Below are 17,054 nucleotides of genomic sequence, written 5' to 3' on the forward strand. Positions count from 1 at the left end.
TACACCCAAACTCATCTTAAACCATCTCAAAACCTATTTAAACTTTTAACTCCTTTCTCTCCCTTTTCAGATTACTTTCTCTTCTAAAGTCTGCCTAAAAGAAAAGCCAGACCAGACCCAGAGAGATCCAAGCCCAGACTCGAAAAAAAATCCAAAGAGAACTGATTTTCTGCTCCCAAAAACCAGCCCCTATAATCTGTCAAAAAAAAAATCCTCCCCTTAATCTGTCCTCAATGCTTTTATTTATACCACCAAAACTGACCCCCTTCACGGCCCTCTTGAAACACTTAAACTAATACCACCACCATCTTTGTCCATGATATTCTCTTACAGCCCATTATCAAGTGTCTTGTGTCCAAAGGCATGGGCAGCTTATAATATTCTATTAATCCCCCATGCTATTATGTTTCCCAAGCCACTACTACTAGACAAAGTATTAGTTTAATGGTCAATTAAGTACCTTACGGTCAGACCAATAACACTAAACATTTCAAGCCTTTTAAAATCCCCAAATACCCCGGAAAACTCCTGTGATTTAATTTCCTACCTTAAACCCTTTAATCTATACTACATCTTTTAGCTATAACCAATTCAATTCGAATTCAAATAACCGTTCAAACTAGAATTTAAATCAGATCAAATGGCATCAACATAAAAACAATGATTCAGGATAACAAATGACCAATAAATTCAGTTCAATGAACTGAATATACCAACAGGCTCAGTTCTAAGTTCAAATATACCAACGAGCTCATTTTAAATACAAATTTTAGAACACAAACGAGGCAGGAGGGAAACAGAAAAGAATGAACCAGAAATTAGACTATTATTATGCTAATCTAACATTCAAGCATACCAGACTAATCGACGATACTTATTCAATTGATTATACAAATTATAACATATAACAATCGACAACAAACAGAAGCAATGACAAAATTAGACCAAATAAAAGGTCTGATGGAGAAGAAGAAAGAACAATGAACAAGACTGAATTATAACTAACTAAACACAATTAACCATAACCAAATAGAACAAGAAAGGAGAAAAAGGAACCTTAACAAAACAGAAACTGGACGAACCCAGGTCGAACCCTTCACTCGAACTTTTTGAGGTCGAACGGACCTTAATCGAGTGTTCTCAACTGAGAACACTTCGACTAAGGTCCATTGGACACCCAAATTCATCTAATTCAGACCAACTCCAGCCTTTGATTTTCTAGGGTTCTTGGGGTTTGATTTGGGGTTCGAACGGTTCCGGTCTGATTCGAACCAAACCAACTGTGGTTTGGTGACGAGGGAGGTCAGAGGGTGCCTTGGTGTGAGTTTGGGACCAGTTGGGGTAGATTTAGGTTCTACTCAAATCTTCGATTGAAGATTCGAGAAACTACTTGATTCGAGGCAAACGGTTAACAGATCCGTAACGAGGGTGGTCAAGGGGTGCCTTGGTGTGAGTTTGGGACTGGTTGGGGTGGGTTTCAAGTTTTTCTCGGATCTTTGATTGAAGATTCGAGAAGCTACAGGCTGATTCGAGCAAAACGGGTAAGGGATTCGTGGAGAGGGTGGTTAGGTGCTCTAGGGGTGTTAGTTTCAGTGTCATCGGCGTTGTTGCCGCCGGCTTTCAGGCGAAAGGGTTTCAGGGCGGCTAGGGTTTCAAGGGTCGTTTGGTTTGTCTCTGAAAGAGAAGATGAACATGGGGTATGGCTTAGGGAGGGGTGCGACGTGAGAGGTTAGACTTATATACGGAGGGAGTGGTTTAATCCTGGCTGTTGGATCAAGCACGATCAATGGCCTAGATTATTTTGCTAATAGGCACGGTGTCGTTTGGAGTAGTACTGGGGCGGTCCGGGTTGGGTAAAAAAGGGGTAAGGGAGGAGTGGTCTGGACCGTTCGATCAAAACAAATCACCGGTACAGATTGAACGTGACAGAAACGACTCCGTTTGAGCGGTTGTTTTGCCAGATTGACTGGACCGGGTAGAGGGGTGAAATTTGGGCCTAGTATTGGTCAAAATCAAGACGGCCCAGTTCCGATCTGATCCAATTTTCACTCATTTCTAAAAACCAATTTTCACTCCTTTCTTTTAATTCCAAAAAACAAAAATTCCTAAATTAAATTGTAAAACCAAGCTTATTTTAAAAAGATATTAATTAACCCTTAACAATAATTAACACACAAGATCAAACAAAAATAAAATCACACAATTAAACAATAAAAATGACAAAGCTACCAAAATTCCTATTTTTGTGATTTTCATTCTTAAAAATAGGACATAGTTTAATTAATTCAAAAATGCACAATTAAATCCTAAATATGCATGCAATATGTATTTTGGTATTTTCCAATTAATTAGACAAGATAAACATTCACAGACAAATATAATTATCCAAAAGGTCACGCAAAATTCTCAAAATTGTACCCAAAGGCAATTTGTTTTATTTTTCAATTTTTTTTGGAGTAGCTCTCGTGAAGCAAAAATCACGTGCTCACAACTGCCATGACAAGGTCCACAAAAGAGCACACCTCCGAACTATTGGGCTGCTTCATTGACTTGCATACATGAAAGACCACTTTTTCATCACCCACCCGGAAGGTGAGTTCCCCTGCTTCCACATCATCTAACCCCTTCCTAGTAGCAAGGAAAGGGCTCCCCAAAATGATAGCAACTTCATAATCCACCTCACAATCCAAGATCACAAAGTCAGCTGGCAAGATAAATTTGTCCACCCGGACAAGCACATCATCAATAATACCCAATGGTCTCTTCATCGTTCTATCCGCCATTTGTAATCTCATGGAAGTTGGCCTAGGTTGCCCAATACCCAAAGTTTTGAAAACTGAGTAGGCATTAAATTGATACTAGCCCCCAAATCACATAAAGCCTTGACAAAGTCCGCACTCCCAATGGTGCAAGGAATGGTGAAAGCACCGAGATCTTCAAGCTTCAGGGTCATTGAATGCACTATTGCACTAACTTGGTGAGTCATCTTTATAGTTTCACAATCCATGGACCATTTATTTGTCACCAAGTCCTTCATGAATTTAGCATAGCCCGGCATTTTTTCAAGAGCCTCTACCAATGACACATTAATGGATAAGCTCTTCATCATGTCAATGAACTTTTTAAACTAGTTCTCATTTTTCTGCTTCGCGAGCCTTTGAGAATAAGGCGGAGGTGGCGTTGGCAAAGGTACCTTGTCTTTAGGCACAACCGGCTCCGACATGTCTATTATGTGTTCCCTAGACGGGTTCACATCATTTTGAGTTTCCACCTCGGCATCTTGTATATTAATCCTCACTTCTTCGTTCACATTGTCATCAATCACATTTTCACCCACCAAAGGAACTTCATCTTCTTGCAACTCAACTTCATCACTCAAAATTTGCTTTTGTTTGGAGGCATTCACATCACCGCCTCTCCCACTTCTTGTAGTTACCGCCATAACATGATTGTTCCCACCCTTCCGGCTAACCACCGTATCACTAGGTAGATCCCCCTTATGACAAGTATTCAAAGACTGTGAGATTTGGCCTAACTGCACCTCTAAGTTTCTGATTGAGGTATTGTGGGAAGCCAATTACGCATCAGAATCTGCATTCTTTTTCATCATTTGTTTGAACATAATTTCAATTCTACCCATATCATTGCTAGAAGAACTAAGACCTTGGGATGGAAATGGGGGTGGATTGTTCGGTTGTTGGTACATTGGGGGCCTTTGAAAGCCTTGCCCCCGATTTCCTTGGTTTCTATTATTCCATCCACCTTGATTGTTGTTACCACCCCAATTGTTGTTGTTACCATTCCAATTTCCTTGATTGTTTTGATTGTTATTCTGATTACCTCAGTTGTTGTTTTGGTTTTTGTTCCCCCAATTACCATTGCCTTGTTGTTGTTGATTGCCCCAATTGCCTTGTGGTCTTCATTGTTGTTGGTTGGAAAAATTGCCCCTTTGGCCTTGATAATTGTTCACGTATTGCACCTCTTCACTCTGTCCATCATAACTATCATCTTGAAATCCACCATAGTCATTGTCAAATTGTTTCGAATTCCCTTGGTTCTGTTGACCTCTTTGTCTTCTTTTGTTGACAAGCATGTTGACACCCTCCATAGCATTCACTTGGCGAGGATTTTGGACTTGTTGCAACTATGACTTTGCTAGTTGGTTCATTGTAGTTGTCAACTCAGCTATAGCCTGCCCATAATCATGTAATTATTTGTGCAAATGAGTAACCGTTAGGTCACCCTAGGGCACATTGGCTCTACTTTGCCAAGCAGAAGACGTGTCAGCCATCTCGTCAAGAATGTCACAAGCCTCATCATAAGACAGCTTCATAAAGTTGCCTCCAACAAGTGGGTTCACTATGCACTGATTTGTTGTGTTAATGCCCCGGTAGAAATTTTGTTGGATCATCGCCTCAATCATATCATTGTTGGGGCATTCCTTCACCATTGTTCTATAACTCTCCCAAAACTCATGCAAAGGTTCAGTGGGCTCCTACTTGAAAGCCAAGATCTCATCTCTCAATGCTGCCATATGTCCTGGTGAGAAATATTTTGCAATAAATGTTTCCACCAACTCATCCCAAGTAGTGATGGAATGGTTGGGAAGTCACTCAAGCCAATCTAATGCCTTCCCTCTAAGTGACAATGCGAAGAGTCTCAACCAAAGTACATCTTCAGACACATTAGTTTGCTTGTTCCCTTAACAGGTATCCACGAACCCCTTAAGATGTTTGTAAGCATTTTGATTGGCAGTGCCCGTGAAATACCCATGTTGCTCCAGAAATGTTAGCATCACATTGGTAATTTGAAAATTTCCCACCCGAATCCGGGGCGGGACAATTGCACTTGCATAGCCTTGGTTTGGAAGCACTCGAGGAGCTACTCTTGGAGGTGGTGGGGGAGGGTCAGGAATATTATTATTGGTCTGGGTGGCCTCTCCTTTGTCCTTGAGGAACAATAGAGACCTCATCTTCAACATTGTCATCTACTTCCTCCCCCGGCGGAAGATCTCCAAGAGGTGCATTGTTTAAATTTGCTGCCATTTTGTACCTGACGTTGCGACACAAACAAATTAGTACACACAAGGAAAGAAGAACAATGTACAAAACTATTTAGATAGATAGCCAAAACTGTTAACTCCTCGGCAACGGCGCCAAAAAGTGATCGAGGCCAACCCTGCACTACTATGGAGTAGCGAGAGAGGTCGAAGCAGCTTTTACCTGATTAAGGTCGGGATTGATTTCCTTAGGGAGATAGATATTGGAGTTGAGTATCTATCTAAAGTGGAATTGCGTATTTGCTCTTAATTGCACTTCTACACATTTTTGGTTTTGATTATGATTCTAATTTTATAATGCTTCAATGCTAAACTAAGCTAAATAACACTAAAGTAAAACTATTGCGAGTTGTTCACATGATTAAAAGGCACTAGGGTAGTGACTTTTGCCTAGGTGGTCAATTGACGGATTCTTGAGTCTAAAGCTAGATTGTCACATTTGGGGACTATGATATAACCATTGCACGATTCTACTCACTCTACACCTCTCGGTAGTTTGAGTGATTTTGCCCCAATTGACTTTCTCAAGACCAATTGGGTATGCAAATTTGTGCAGGCAATCAAGGTTCAAGTCGGACATTACTATCTCTAGGTTTAATCCTTTAATTGGGGCTATCAATCTCTTGAGTACGCCCAATTCCTTGTTGGACTAATTTCATGGACTTGGGCTCTCTTTCTCAAGAAGAACCAAAGTCTACTAGGCATAAACTAGTGTTTGCAATCACTAATTCACAATTAAAACCCTAAATTAGCCCAAATATCAAACACCCATAAACAATCAAGCATCAAAACACAAGACCCATCAATTACCCATACAAGGGTTGAGCTAGAACCCCAGATTATGGGTCTAGCTACTCATAATTAGAGAAGAAAACAAAAAAATAGATAAAGAGAAACTCATAATAATTAATTGCTAAATTAAACTTGAAGATTCAATGTTGAAATCACACTAAAATTACTTGAAATAGATAAAAGAATGAAGTCACGAGCGCAACTCTTGATAAAAAACTATTTGACGCCCTAAAATTGGGAAAAGAATCTATTTATACTAGGCTAAAAAATCTGGACAAAAATACCCTTGCGGGGCTAGTCCGGACCGCACAAAAACCAATGCGGCCGTACTAAGGCTCTGAACTTGAATACTCAGCTCTCTGAACTTGGTAAATACGGACCACACGAAATCAAGTGTGGCCGCGGTGGCTTCCATTGCGGTCCGCACAAAAAGGACCGCGGACCGCATTGAGCTTCAACCTCCAAAATACCACCTCTATGAACCTTGGCTCTGCGGACCGCACATAATCGAGTGCGGCCGCAATGATCCTAATGCAGACCGCACAAAACCCCTTGCGGCCGCATTGCCTTTGGCCTGAATATCAACCTCTCTGAACTTCACTTGTGCGGACCGCATAGAATGGTATGCGGCTGCACTAGCCCTGTTTGACTGAGCTTTGTCTTGTTTTGGTACTTGTGCAAGTTTCACTCCTTTTTGAGCTGGTTTTTGACATCTTGTCACCTTGTTGATCAAACCTGCAATCAAGCACAACTTGTGAGCCTTTGGGACTATTTTATGCACATCTCTAATAAAAACTTAAGCAAGAAGGAGTGTAAAATGCATCATATTTCCTAGTTATCACTATCTGGACATGTTTACCTTGAAAATTGTAATTACAATTAAATTTGATCTCATGGTTCTAAAAATACGTGATTTATTTTTATGCTAGTTACTAAGCGATAGATGCTAAGTATGAGTCAGAAAAATGAGATAAGAGCTTGAAGATAGTATGTTATGCAAACCGAATGGCGATGAATCGGGGTCTCGAGCTAGCCTACAGTGGTCCTCGAGGTCGAGCTAAAGTGCCCGACTGGGGATGGCCGATGAAGAACTAATAGTTCCGAGAGCCTTGATGATGGCTCTTTATGATCAATGATGAATAATAAATGAAGAACAATAAGTGTAAGCAATAAATCAAAGGAAAGAAAATGGAGAATGTTTAAGTTAGAGGCCAGAGAATGTTCTTGTTCTTGTATTGAATATCATGTGTGTTACAAAATGATAAGGGTCCCCTTTATATAGAAGGGGGAATCCCAACATAGTATAGATGCATTTATTACAAATATATGTGGCTGGTACAACCATTTAATGTCACGGTACAGACTTGTACTATTCTTGTAGACCTGGTCAGCTCTAACCACGTGCCTTGGAAATTTCCTGATTGTCTATCATAGCCACTGATTTGCACTACCCAAAGGTTGAACTTAGGGAAGCCTCAGGGTCAAACCTCGAGCTATGCCTCGAGCTTTCTAGAGACGGGCTATGGAGCGTCATAATGATCATAAAATTTTAGCCGTATACAGATAGTCCCCGCATTTCTTAGAGTAAAAATGATAAGAAACAGTCTTGAACACTTGCCTCTTCGATACTTCCATAATGACATCTGCCCATTATAGCATTAAATGACATGACTCAAAGGCTGGATAGAGGTTTCTGTCAACACGATTATCGAGAATCCCACAATAAGTTATTGGTTCGACTTCTATAAATACCTCAACCATTGGTTATTCATACTTTTACAATATCTTCAAACTTTCAGAGCTAAGTTTACCATCTTTTGCATTTATCTACTCTCTATGCTTGCCTCTTCATTTTATGTCATAGAAACTTTGTTGTAGTTATGGCTAAGACCTCCAAAACTGTACCTCAGAAAGAGGGCACCACTTCTTCATCACACTCGTCCAAGGGCAAACCAAAAACGCCTCCAAGTATTGAGCAATGTACCCCTGGCCACTTCAATACGGTCTCCAATTTTACCATTGAAAAGCCTCATTCTACATGGGGCCGATGCGAGCCCATGTCTCGGTACATCAGTGTGGTGACCGACATGAAGAAATTAAAGATAGATTGCCGATGGGGGGGAGGCAGTGCAAGCAGAGATCCCCAAAGCCGAGGAAAGCATAGTAGAACACAAAGCTGGCTTCCTCAGCGTATACACACACCTTTTTACTTTAGGACCCATAGATTCTTCTTCCCCACCGATAGATACGGTGATTTTTGACTTTTGCCATCAGTACCGAGTGACACTTGCTCAGATTTATCCTTCTTTCTGGAAGATTCTTTACATGCTTTGATATTTCTCAGATCATGTCGAGGGAATGACATTCATCCTCAATCACTTAATCAGATTGTACAGCCCCCGTCTCCTCCGAGAGGGTTTAATCAAGCTACACCATCAATCAGCCAAGATGTTCTTTGCGAGCATCAATGAGGACAAATACCAGGGATGGATGAGCCGGTTTATCAGAGTAAGGACCTCGGACATCATCCCTACTGATAGGATGTCATTCCCGAAGGAATGGAATATGAAGCGTCAGTATTATTATATCGAGCCATTTTATTGCCCCTTCTTCTTCTTCTAAATTGATTTTCTTTTGATTATGTAGCCACCCGTTTGGTTCCCCGGTGCGGTCCAAGATCTCTCGGGATGGTTCAAACATTTAGACTCCGCTTTTCCATACGACGAGCGTGCTTGGTGTGATTTGGCCAAGAAACGGTGGCAGGATAAGAACCACGGTAATCCCTTGTTGCTGTCGTTACCAAATTTCTTATGAGTATTCTTTGTGGTGGTCAGTTTAATACATCATGCATGTGCAGGCCTCGGGGAAGGTGTGCAGATGAGACCGCCTCCTCCGAGTGAAGAAAAAGCCTCGAAACCTGACAAGGCTAAGAAGAGGAAGAAGGAGGCGTCGACCGAGTCTGTAGAATCAAAGAAACCCAAGGTCCGCAAGCCTAAGACCGATTCCATGGTCTTGACTTCGACTACTACGGCGAGTCTCCATGAAGATAATGATGATGGCGATCGCCCTTTGGTACAAAGGGTAAGACAGAGTGCTGATGCTTCACAAGCTGTTGGTTGGAAGGCCGGCGATTCGGGGGTGGCCGATGTGGACAAACTCATGCTAAAGAGACCCTTGAAGAGGGTTTGGGTGCAGTCCCCAAGCCACGGATTGGACATGGTACAGTCTGTGCCAGTGAATCTTCGGCTGGCGATTTCGGAGGGCCTATATGTGAAAGTTTTTGGGGTTGAGAAGAAACCCCTATAGAATTTGATACTATGGGCGGCTTCGAATCGGGCTCTTCATTTTCTCTAGGGGAACTAAGGGATGCCCAGAACAGGGGCGTTGCCGATGTGGGTATCCCTCAGGGAGAGGACGATACATTCAAGGACTAATTTATTGGTGTCGACGAGTACACAGATCTCGACACCCCCTTCGCCCTCGAGGAGGCTGAAAGGCTTCAAAAGCAGGTGATACTCTTGACATATCATTTGCGTTTCAAATTTTCACCCTCTCCTTTCTAACTTTTCTACTTTGTTGTAGGTAAAGAAATTGTATGACCAAGCCTTTTCTAAGCTTCAAGATGAGCTTTCATGCCATAAGGAGGACCTCGAGAAGCTCACCTCAAAGCTAAAGGAGTTAAAGGATTCCTTTGCCCGGAAGGAAAAGGAGTTGGTGAGCTTCGAGCGAGTCTGGAGGGAGTGCACCAGGAACGAACTAGCTTTGCTGAGCAGGTAACACGACATTCATGAGTTCATTTTTTTTATTCTTATAACTTGATGCTCACTATCTTGATTCGCCTTAGAAGATTAGGCAAAAGGATTCCCTGGTAGGGCGACTTCAGGGAGAGGTTGCAGCCAAGGATACGGAGATCCTCGAGCTAAAGAGGCAAAACAAAGCCGTAACCTCGGAGAAAGATCTTTTGTGGGAAGAGTTGGCCTCGGCCCAGGATCTTCTTCGAAGCGCTCAGAAGGAGGCTACTGCATTATCTATGGCCAAGTCTGAGGATGATGAACATGCGTCCTCATATAAGAGAGATGCTGCCACCACAAACGAACGAGCCAGAGAGATATCCGAGAAGGTCGAGCATGAGCTGGCTCGGGCCGTTGCTCATGCTCGTTTGCAAGCTAGGAGGCATGCCTTTGAGGAAGCAAGCACCGAAGGTGTCGATCTCTCTACTGAGATTGAGAAAGCTAGAGCCTGGGAGGAACAATCAGCACCTTCAACTACTTCGAATGAGGGTTCCGGAAGTGATTCAGACAGTAATGAGGGTGAGGAATAGACTCACGTCGTCATCTCTGCTTCTTCTTTTCTTTATTTTTGTATATGGGCTCATCGGGGGAGCTTTGTAACGACACATTCTGTAAATGTATTTTTAAGAATGCAAAAAGACCCTTTTATTTCAAGTATTCAAATTTTATTTTTCAGTGCTTTATGCAAATTTAATCTTTGAATTTTGATGTCGGCTCTTTGGAGCTCATACTTAGAGTAACCGAGATCCTCGAGATCGGGCACCATCTCGAGGTTATATTGATAGCTCTTTTAGAACCCACACTTGTAGTAATAGAGATCCACTAGATCGGGCACCATCTAGAGGCTAGATATGATAGCTCTTTTAAAGCCCATACTTGTAACAATAGAGATCCTCGAGATCGGGCACCATGTCAAGGCTAGATCGATGTGGGATCTAGATAGTTCTTGGGCGCTGTATGATAGTATCATTCATATGACATGACTGTGAAGTGACCAGGGTGGTCCTACCAGCACACTTCCCCAAAAGTGGTAATGGCATGGTCAGAATTAATTGGCCTTCAGGATAGTCAAACAGTCGCCGCTTTCTCTATATATGTACTTGCTTTCTTCTTATTTGAGAATTCCGCTACTTTGAGCAACTTTCCTTTTTAGAGCTCTCTTTCCTTGCGCCAGCTCTTTTACCATTTTAATTCAAAGCTTTTTCCTAAGTTTTCATTTTCCTTCTCTTGTTTCACCATAGTTATGGCTGCTACGCCCAAATCCATTCACCGAGAAGAGGAGAGTTCCGCCTCAACTTCCCGCTCGGTCGGTGGTACACCGTCGGCGTCTGTGAGATAACCTCGAGATGTTTTGTCTCGAGGAAGGAATTTACGTTAAAGAGATCTCCCAATGTTCAGGGACATTTGGAGCATGCATCGAGGTTCATTTCATCAATAGGAGAGGAACACCTCGAGGTAGTTAGGAAAGATTGCGGATGGGGAGAAAAGATGGTACTTCAGGTACCTTCCTCGAAAGAGAGCATCATGACCCATGTAGAGGGTTTTTTGAACGTATACATGTAGCCCTTTACATTGGGCCCTCTCTATAGAGTCATGCTCGAGTTTTGTAGAAGATATCCGGTTACCTTGGCACAGGTTCACCGGTCATTTTAGAGGATAGTGCTGATGATAAGGTTCTTTGCAGATAAAGCTGGGCTCGAGTTCACCCTCAGCCATCTTATTGGATTGTACCGGCCCTTGCATTACTAAAGCCTGATTACTCTATGACATCGATCCACCCGGCCCATTGTTGCCATTAATGAATAAGACGGGGACCGAGGGTGGATGAGTCGATTTGTTCGAGTGCGGACTATTGACATTATTCCTGTAGAGTTCCTGTCGTTTCTTGATAAATGGAATTTCACACGTAAGTGGTACACTTGTGCTTTTATCATTTTTGTTCATAGTGGAGGCAGACTCCGTAAAGGTGTTTTCTTTCCTTTTCTGTAGCAATCCCGTGGTTTCCATACGAGGTCCCCGATCTGGCGGTTTGGACTCAAAAACTGGTAGCTTGCTCGGCCTACAATGAGCGTAAGTGGCAAGATCTGTTCAAGGGTAGATGGGAGGCAAAAAACCACGGTACGTTCTGTGTGGTTTATTTTCTTTGAAAGGTACTTTCTTTTATGTGTATAAACTCCGTCACTGCAGGCATTGGAGAATTTTCTGAGATGAGACCGTGCCCCCTCGGAGAGGAGGAAGGATCGTCAGCTTTGGGGCCGAGGAATGAGAACAAACGGAAGGAATTCTTGAAGGACGAGGGTGCTCATAGCGAGGCAAGCCCTATCCGGAGGCTCAAAGAAGATGTATCATCTGAGACTACAACACCCGAGGCTTCTAGTCTCGAAAAAATGGTTCCTTCTTTGTCTCCATCTTCTTTTCCCGTCGAAGGTACTTCGAGGGATAAAGATTTTCTACCGCCATCTTCTTCTCCCATCGAAGGTACTTCAAGGGATACAGATTTTCTGCAACCGTCTTCTTCTTCTGCCGAAGGTACTTCGAAGGATGTTCGAGGCTAGGGGCCGCCTAAATCAAGCGGGGTATCGATCCATCATATCCCCCACGAGAGCGGTTCGACTAGGGCCGATGAGACCAAGCCAGTAGATGTACGCTCAATTTTTGAGGAGGCTCAGCGGCTCTATTCTGTGGTGATTTTTGGTTGACTTTGTTGTTTTTTCGGTTTTGCATTTTCATTTTCTTACTAAGCTTCTCTTTCATAGGCCTTTGACAAGCTCAAGTCCAAGCTGCTCTACCATGAAGCCATGTTGCGGAAAGCCTTGGACGGGGAAAAATCCCTCAGGATTCTTAGTGATAAAACGACAAAGGAGTTGATACAACTTCGATACGAGATGAATCGAAGCCTGAACTACGAAGGCCGCCTCGAGAGACAAGTAACCTTTTATTCGAGGGGATGCATGTTTCTTCTTCTACCCTCAAAGATTAATATTTTTGTACTTCAGTTGTAGAGAAAGACGGAGGACCTAGAAAGCCTTTGGGGAAAAGTTGGTCAGGCCAAGTATGAGTGTAATGAGCTAAGGGATCAGTTAAATGCCCATGTTGCAACAGAGAAAAATGCTTTGGCCAAGGCTTTTGCCCTCGAGGTGCAACTCCGGAATGCTAAAAAAAATAGCTTGGTCCAGATGAGAAAGATTGTAAGGCTCGAGTCTGACCTTTTGAAGATGAAGGTCGAGGTTGTGGACGCCCGGGCTGAAACCAAAGAGATTCGAGATAAGGCTGATAAGAAAGTGGTCGTCTATTTAAAAGATGTTGCCGACGCTCGGGCTGAGCTGAAAGGGGCTTTCGATCGAGAGAGCAGAAGTAATGAATATGCCTAATGCAGATCCAGGAGGGAAACCCTCGAGGAATTCCACGCTAGGGGCTTCGATCTCTCGGAAGAGATAGAGCAGGCCAAGGCAGATGAACACGATGCCAAGTTCCTCGTTTCCAATTTTGAAGACAATAAGGAAGGGGCCGACTAAGCCATAGTCCCCAAGAAGAAAGTAGAATAGGATTTTCCTTTTTGATTCTGTGTAAAGGGGTCTTAGAGAGCATTGTAAATGAAGCATTGTATTATTTTATGTATATATATAAAGAAACCTTTCAGTTTTCTCCTTTCGTGAATTTCCATTTTGCTTAGGTTTACAAAACCGGTCGTGAGGCTTGTTAGGCTGGCCCATAGGCTCTTACGCATTTGCCCTTAGGCACTTTTAGTTAACCATTTCGGGCTCAGTCTTCGAGTCGTGTTTCAACTCGAGATCATCGACCCTTAAGTTTTTGAATTTTAAGTTGGCTCTTAGGTTCCGACCTCTAATATAAGCTGGCGCTTAGGCTCTTACGAGTTGGGTCGGTATGACCTCTAATATGACTTTATTTTTCCCTTGTTAAAGACTTTTTTTTTTGAAGTTTTTGTGTTCATCCGACTCTTCTACTATTCGATAAAAACCTCGATTATGAGCCATTATGTTATGACAAATGAGCACCTCGGGAGGTTTCGCTTGATGGCTGAATTGTCTCAAAGAACTTTTATTGTTTTGAGCTGACATGATCGAAGCTCTTTTGCTTATGTCAAGGGTAGCCTGATTAACCGGTTCTCTTCGAAGTATTTTCGAAGTAATTGAAGGCCTGTGATTTTGTAGCGATGGTCGGGCGTCCCCGAGTCGCATTAGTTTGGCCAGAGCCTTATTACCATAGTCATTGTGTTTGGTCGTAGCCTTTTAGTCCCCGAGTGAGATAGCCTCGACATTTATATCGATGGTATGCCTTTTTAGGGGTCTTAAAAGTTCGAGTGACTTTAAGATCAGGATTATGTCCTTTATCAGGTTTTATAATTTTGAACATGCCTTACTTAAGGTCTTACAGATTCTTTGGTTACTTGGCACAAGTATAATTCGTGACTATCTTGAGATCTTACAGATTTGGTATTGCCTTATAGAGGTCATATGGGCTCGAGGTTGCCTTATGGAGGGCTTACATTTTCTAATATTTCTATATGGAAGGCTTTCGGGCTCGAGGTTGACCGTTTGGGGTCTTATGGACTCGATTTTTTGATAGCTCGATGGGATGACAATCGGTGACAATCCCGAGACATCGAAAGTTTCTAGCTCTGGAGCCATTCTTTATAAACTTGATGTTTCCTCATTGAGGGCTTATAAGCTCGAAGTTTCCAGCCCGGAGATCTTGTGGCTTTGAGTTTTTGATGTCAGTTCCCGGGTGTTCGGGAAATTTCTGGCCCTGGGGCCGTTTCTTGTAAAAAAAACAAAGCAAGTGAAGCGTTAAGCATTTTGATGGTAAAAAATACTCCTTTGATTACTTGGTACGATTATACACGTTTTCATCATCTAGGGTTCGATTATTCTATGCGTACATGGTTCATTTGACCGTTTGGCCCGATACATCATTTTTCTATCGAGACCCACTTTGGCTCATCTTGACTTCTCTAGGGAGGTGATCCCCCGGGGGGATGCCCCCCAGTATTTGAGGTTGACAGAAGAGAAGCCTTGAATACTTGTTAAGTTCTCCTTAGGTAGCATATAGATGTTGCCTCGTTAAAAACCTTGCCATTAAAACCCTTCTTGGAATAAAATCCGATCGAAGGAAAAGAGTGCAACACATGCTTTAAAACCTGAGGTCTTCAAGATGGAAGGTGCTACGATTATTCTAACTGGACACCTGCACACAGGTTAGCGTAAGACGTAAATAAAAAAGGAGACGGTTATACCTTAGTAGTGATGGCGCTTCGAGCCTCGATATGCTTCAAGTGATCACTCCGGGGATGCGGTACGGTCCTTTACTCATTTACTCGAGTGTAGCCGAGTATGTAGGTTGTGATTGCTACTTCGCTGTTTGCTTATCCTTTAGCTCCTTTGATGTTGAAGGTGTCGATGCTGGTGCCACATCGTGCACCGTAAACATATCTCTTGCTGCATGCTGCTCCCTGTAGACCTTTTTTATTCCGCCCTTCATTGGAAACTTCATCATTTGATGAAGGGTTGATGGTACTGCTCTCATGTAGGGCATCCATGGCCTTCCGAGCAAGGCATTGTACCTCATGTCTCATTCGATGACATGAAACTTGACATTTTGGGTTGTGCCGGCCATGTTGACTTGGAGGGTGATCTCCCCTTTCATTGTCTCACTTGCCATGTTGAATCCATTGAGGACTCAAGAGGCAGGTACGATCTAGTCGAGTAGTCCGAGCTGCTCCACCACCCTCGACCTGATAATGTTGGCCGAGCTAACTAGATCCACTAGTACACGTTTAATTTGAAATGTATTTACAAGAAAAGAAATTACCAATGCGTCGTTATGAGGATGAGACAGGGCCTTGATGTCTTCTTCACTGAATGTGAGAGCGTCCTCGGGTATGTAACCTCGAGTTCGCTTTTTCCTGGTGATAGATATTTTTGACAATGGGTTTTTTTGGGATGTCGATTCCTCCAACGATCATGTGGATGACATGTTGTGGCCCTTCTAGTTCATTTTTCTTGTTCCTCTCTTTCCCGAAATTGATTTTTGGCTCGGTCACTGAGGAACTCTCGGAGGTGCCCTTTGTTGATTAGTCGGGCTACTTCTTCTCAAAGCTGTCTGCAATCTTCGATCCTATGACCGTGTGGGTCGTGAAATTCGCACACCAGGTTAGGGTTCATTTGCGACAGATCTGATAGTATAGGTTTTGACCACCTGGTGTCTTTGATTTTACCTATGGCTGATACGACGTCCGAAACATTATTATTGAAGTTCTACTCAGATAATCGGGTGCCTCCGTCGGTCCTATGTATCTGTCAAATCCGACTCTGCTCACGAGCCCTTGAGGATTCTGACCTTGGTTTGCCCTTTGGTTGTTTTGGGATATGTTACGCCTAGGGGCGTTTCTTTGATCTTCAGTGTACGGTTGGTACCTTCCCTTGCTTGGCCTTGGTTCCTTTGCCAGGATCCTTCTAGGATATACTGAGCTCGAGGGGGCTCCTAGTTGGTCATCCTCGACCCTAATCTTTGATTGATACCAGTTGTGTACATCCGCTCAAGTCACAACGGGATATTCAACTAAGTTCTGCTTTAGCTACTTCGAAGCTATCGAGCTTCGTTCGTTCAAACCTTGGGTGAAGTCCTGCACTGCCCAGTCATCAGAGACTAGTGGTAATTCCATTCGCTCCATTTGAAAGCGAGATACAAACTCCTGCAACTTCTCATTTTCTCTCTGTTTGATTTTGAAGACGTTAGATTTTCTTCTAGAAACCTCGATGGCACCGACATGTGCCTTTATAAAAGAATCTACCAGCATGGCAAATGAGTCTATCGAATTCGGGGATAGGTTGTGATACCACATCATTGCCCCTTTTGAAAGGGTTTCTCCGAATTTTTTTAATAGGACGGATTCAATCTCGTCATCCTTTAGGTCATTTCCCTTTACAACACAAGTGTAAGTAGTGATGTGCTCGTTGGGGTCCGAGGTTCCGTTGTACTTCGGGAGATCAGACATTCTGAATTTCTTTGGGATGTGCTTTGGAGCAACACTCGATCAGAATTAGGGTTGCGCCCGAAATTTGATCGACCCTGGAATTGTAGGTCTCCACTTTTTTGTCATTAGCTTCTATCTTCTTTTCTCCCGATTCAATCCTCTTTGTGAGGTCCTCGAGCATCTTCATAATAGTGGCGTCAGCTGCTGACATTTTGTTGCACAATCTTTCTGGTGCCCGTTCAACTCGAGGAGCCGTTTCCGGTGCTGTTGTGCTTGGAGTTTTTTGGTAGCTTTGTAGTTGAGCAATCACTAGTTGTTGTGCCTGCAACATCTCAAAAATGATGTGAAGGTTAACCTCTCGTTCCTCCCGAACTGGGGTTCTCTGAGCTTCTTATTGGTTTTCTTGGCGTATACTCTT

At 42.9% G+C, this 17,054-nt stretch overlaps 1 protein-coding gene across 1 annotated transcript; it reads left to right on the top strand.

Moving 5' to 3' along the window:
* The first annotated feature begins 7,731 nt into the window (after window positions 1-7,731).
* On the top strand, window positions 7,732-13,013 carry LOC138879009 (uncharacterized). Its single transcript, XM_070158581.1, has 9 exons — window positions 7,732-7,831; window positions 8,196-8,359; window positions 8,498-8,627; window positions 8,709-9,070; window positions 9,434-9,565; window positions 9,696-10,161; window positions 11,830-12,185; window positions 12,399-12,569; window positions 12,645-13,013. Exons 1-9 carry the CDS (start codon window positions 7,732-7,734, stop codon window positions 13,011-13,013), a joined length of 2,250 nt encoding a protein of 749 aa, XP_070014682.1.
* The last annotated feature ends 4,041 nt before the right edge of the window (window positions 13,014-17,054 follow it).

The sequence above is a fragment of the Nicotiana sylvestris genome, chromosome 10 (assembly GCF_000393655.2).
Source record: "Nicotiana sylvestris chromosome 10, ASM39365v2, whole genome shotgun sequence".
Classification (NCBI taxonomy): Eukaryota; Viridiplantae; Streptophyta; class Magnoliopsida; order Solanales; family Solanaceae; genus Nicotiana; species Nicotiana sylvestris.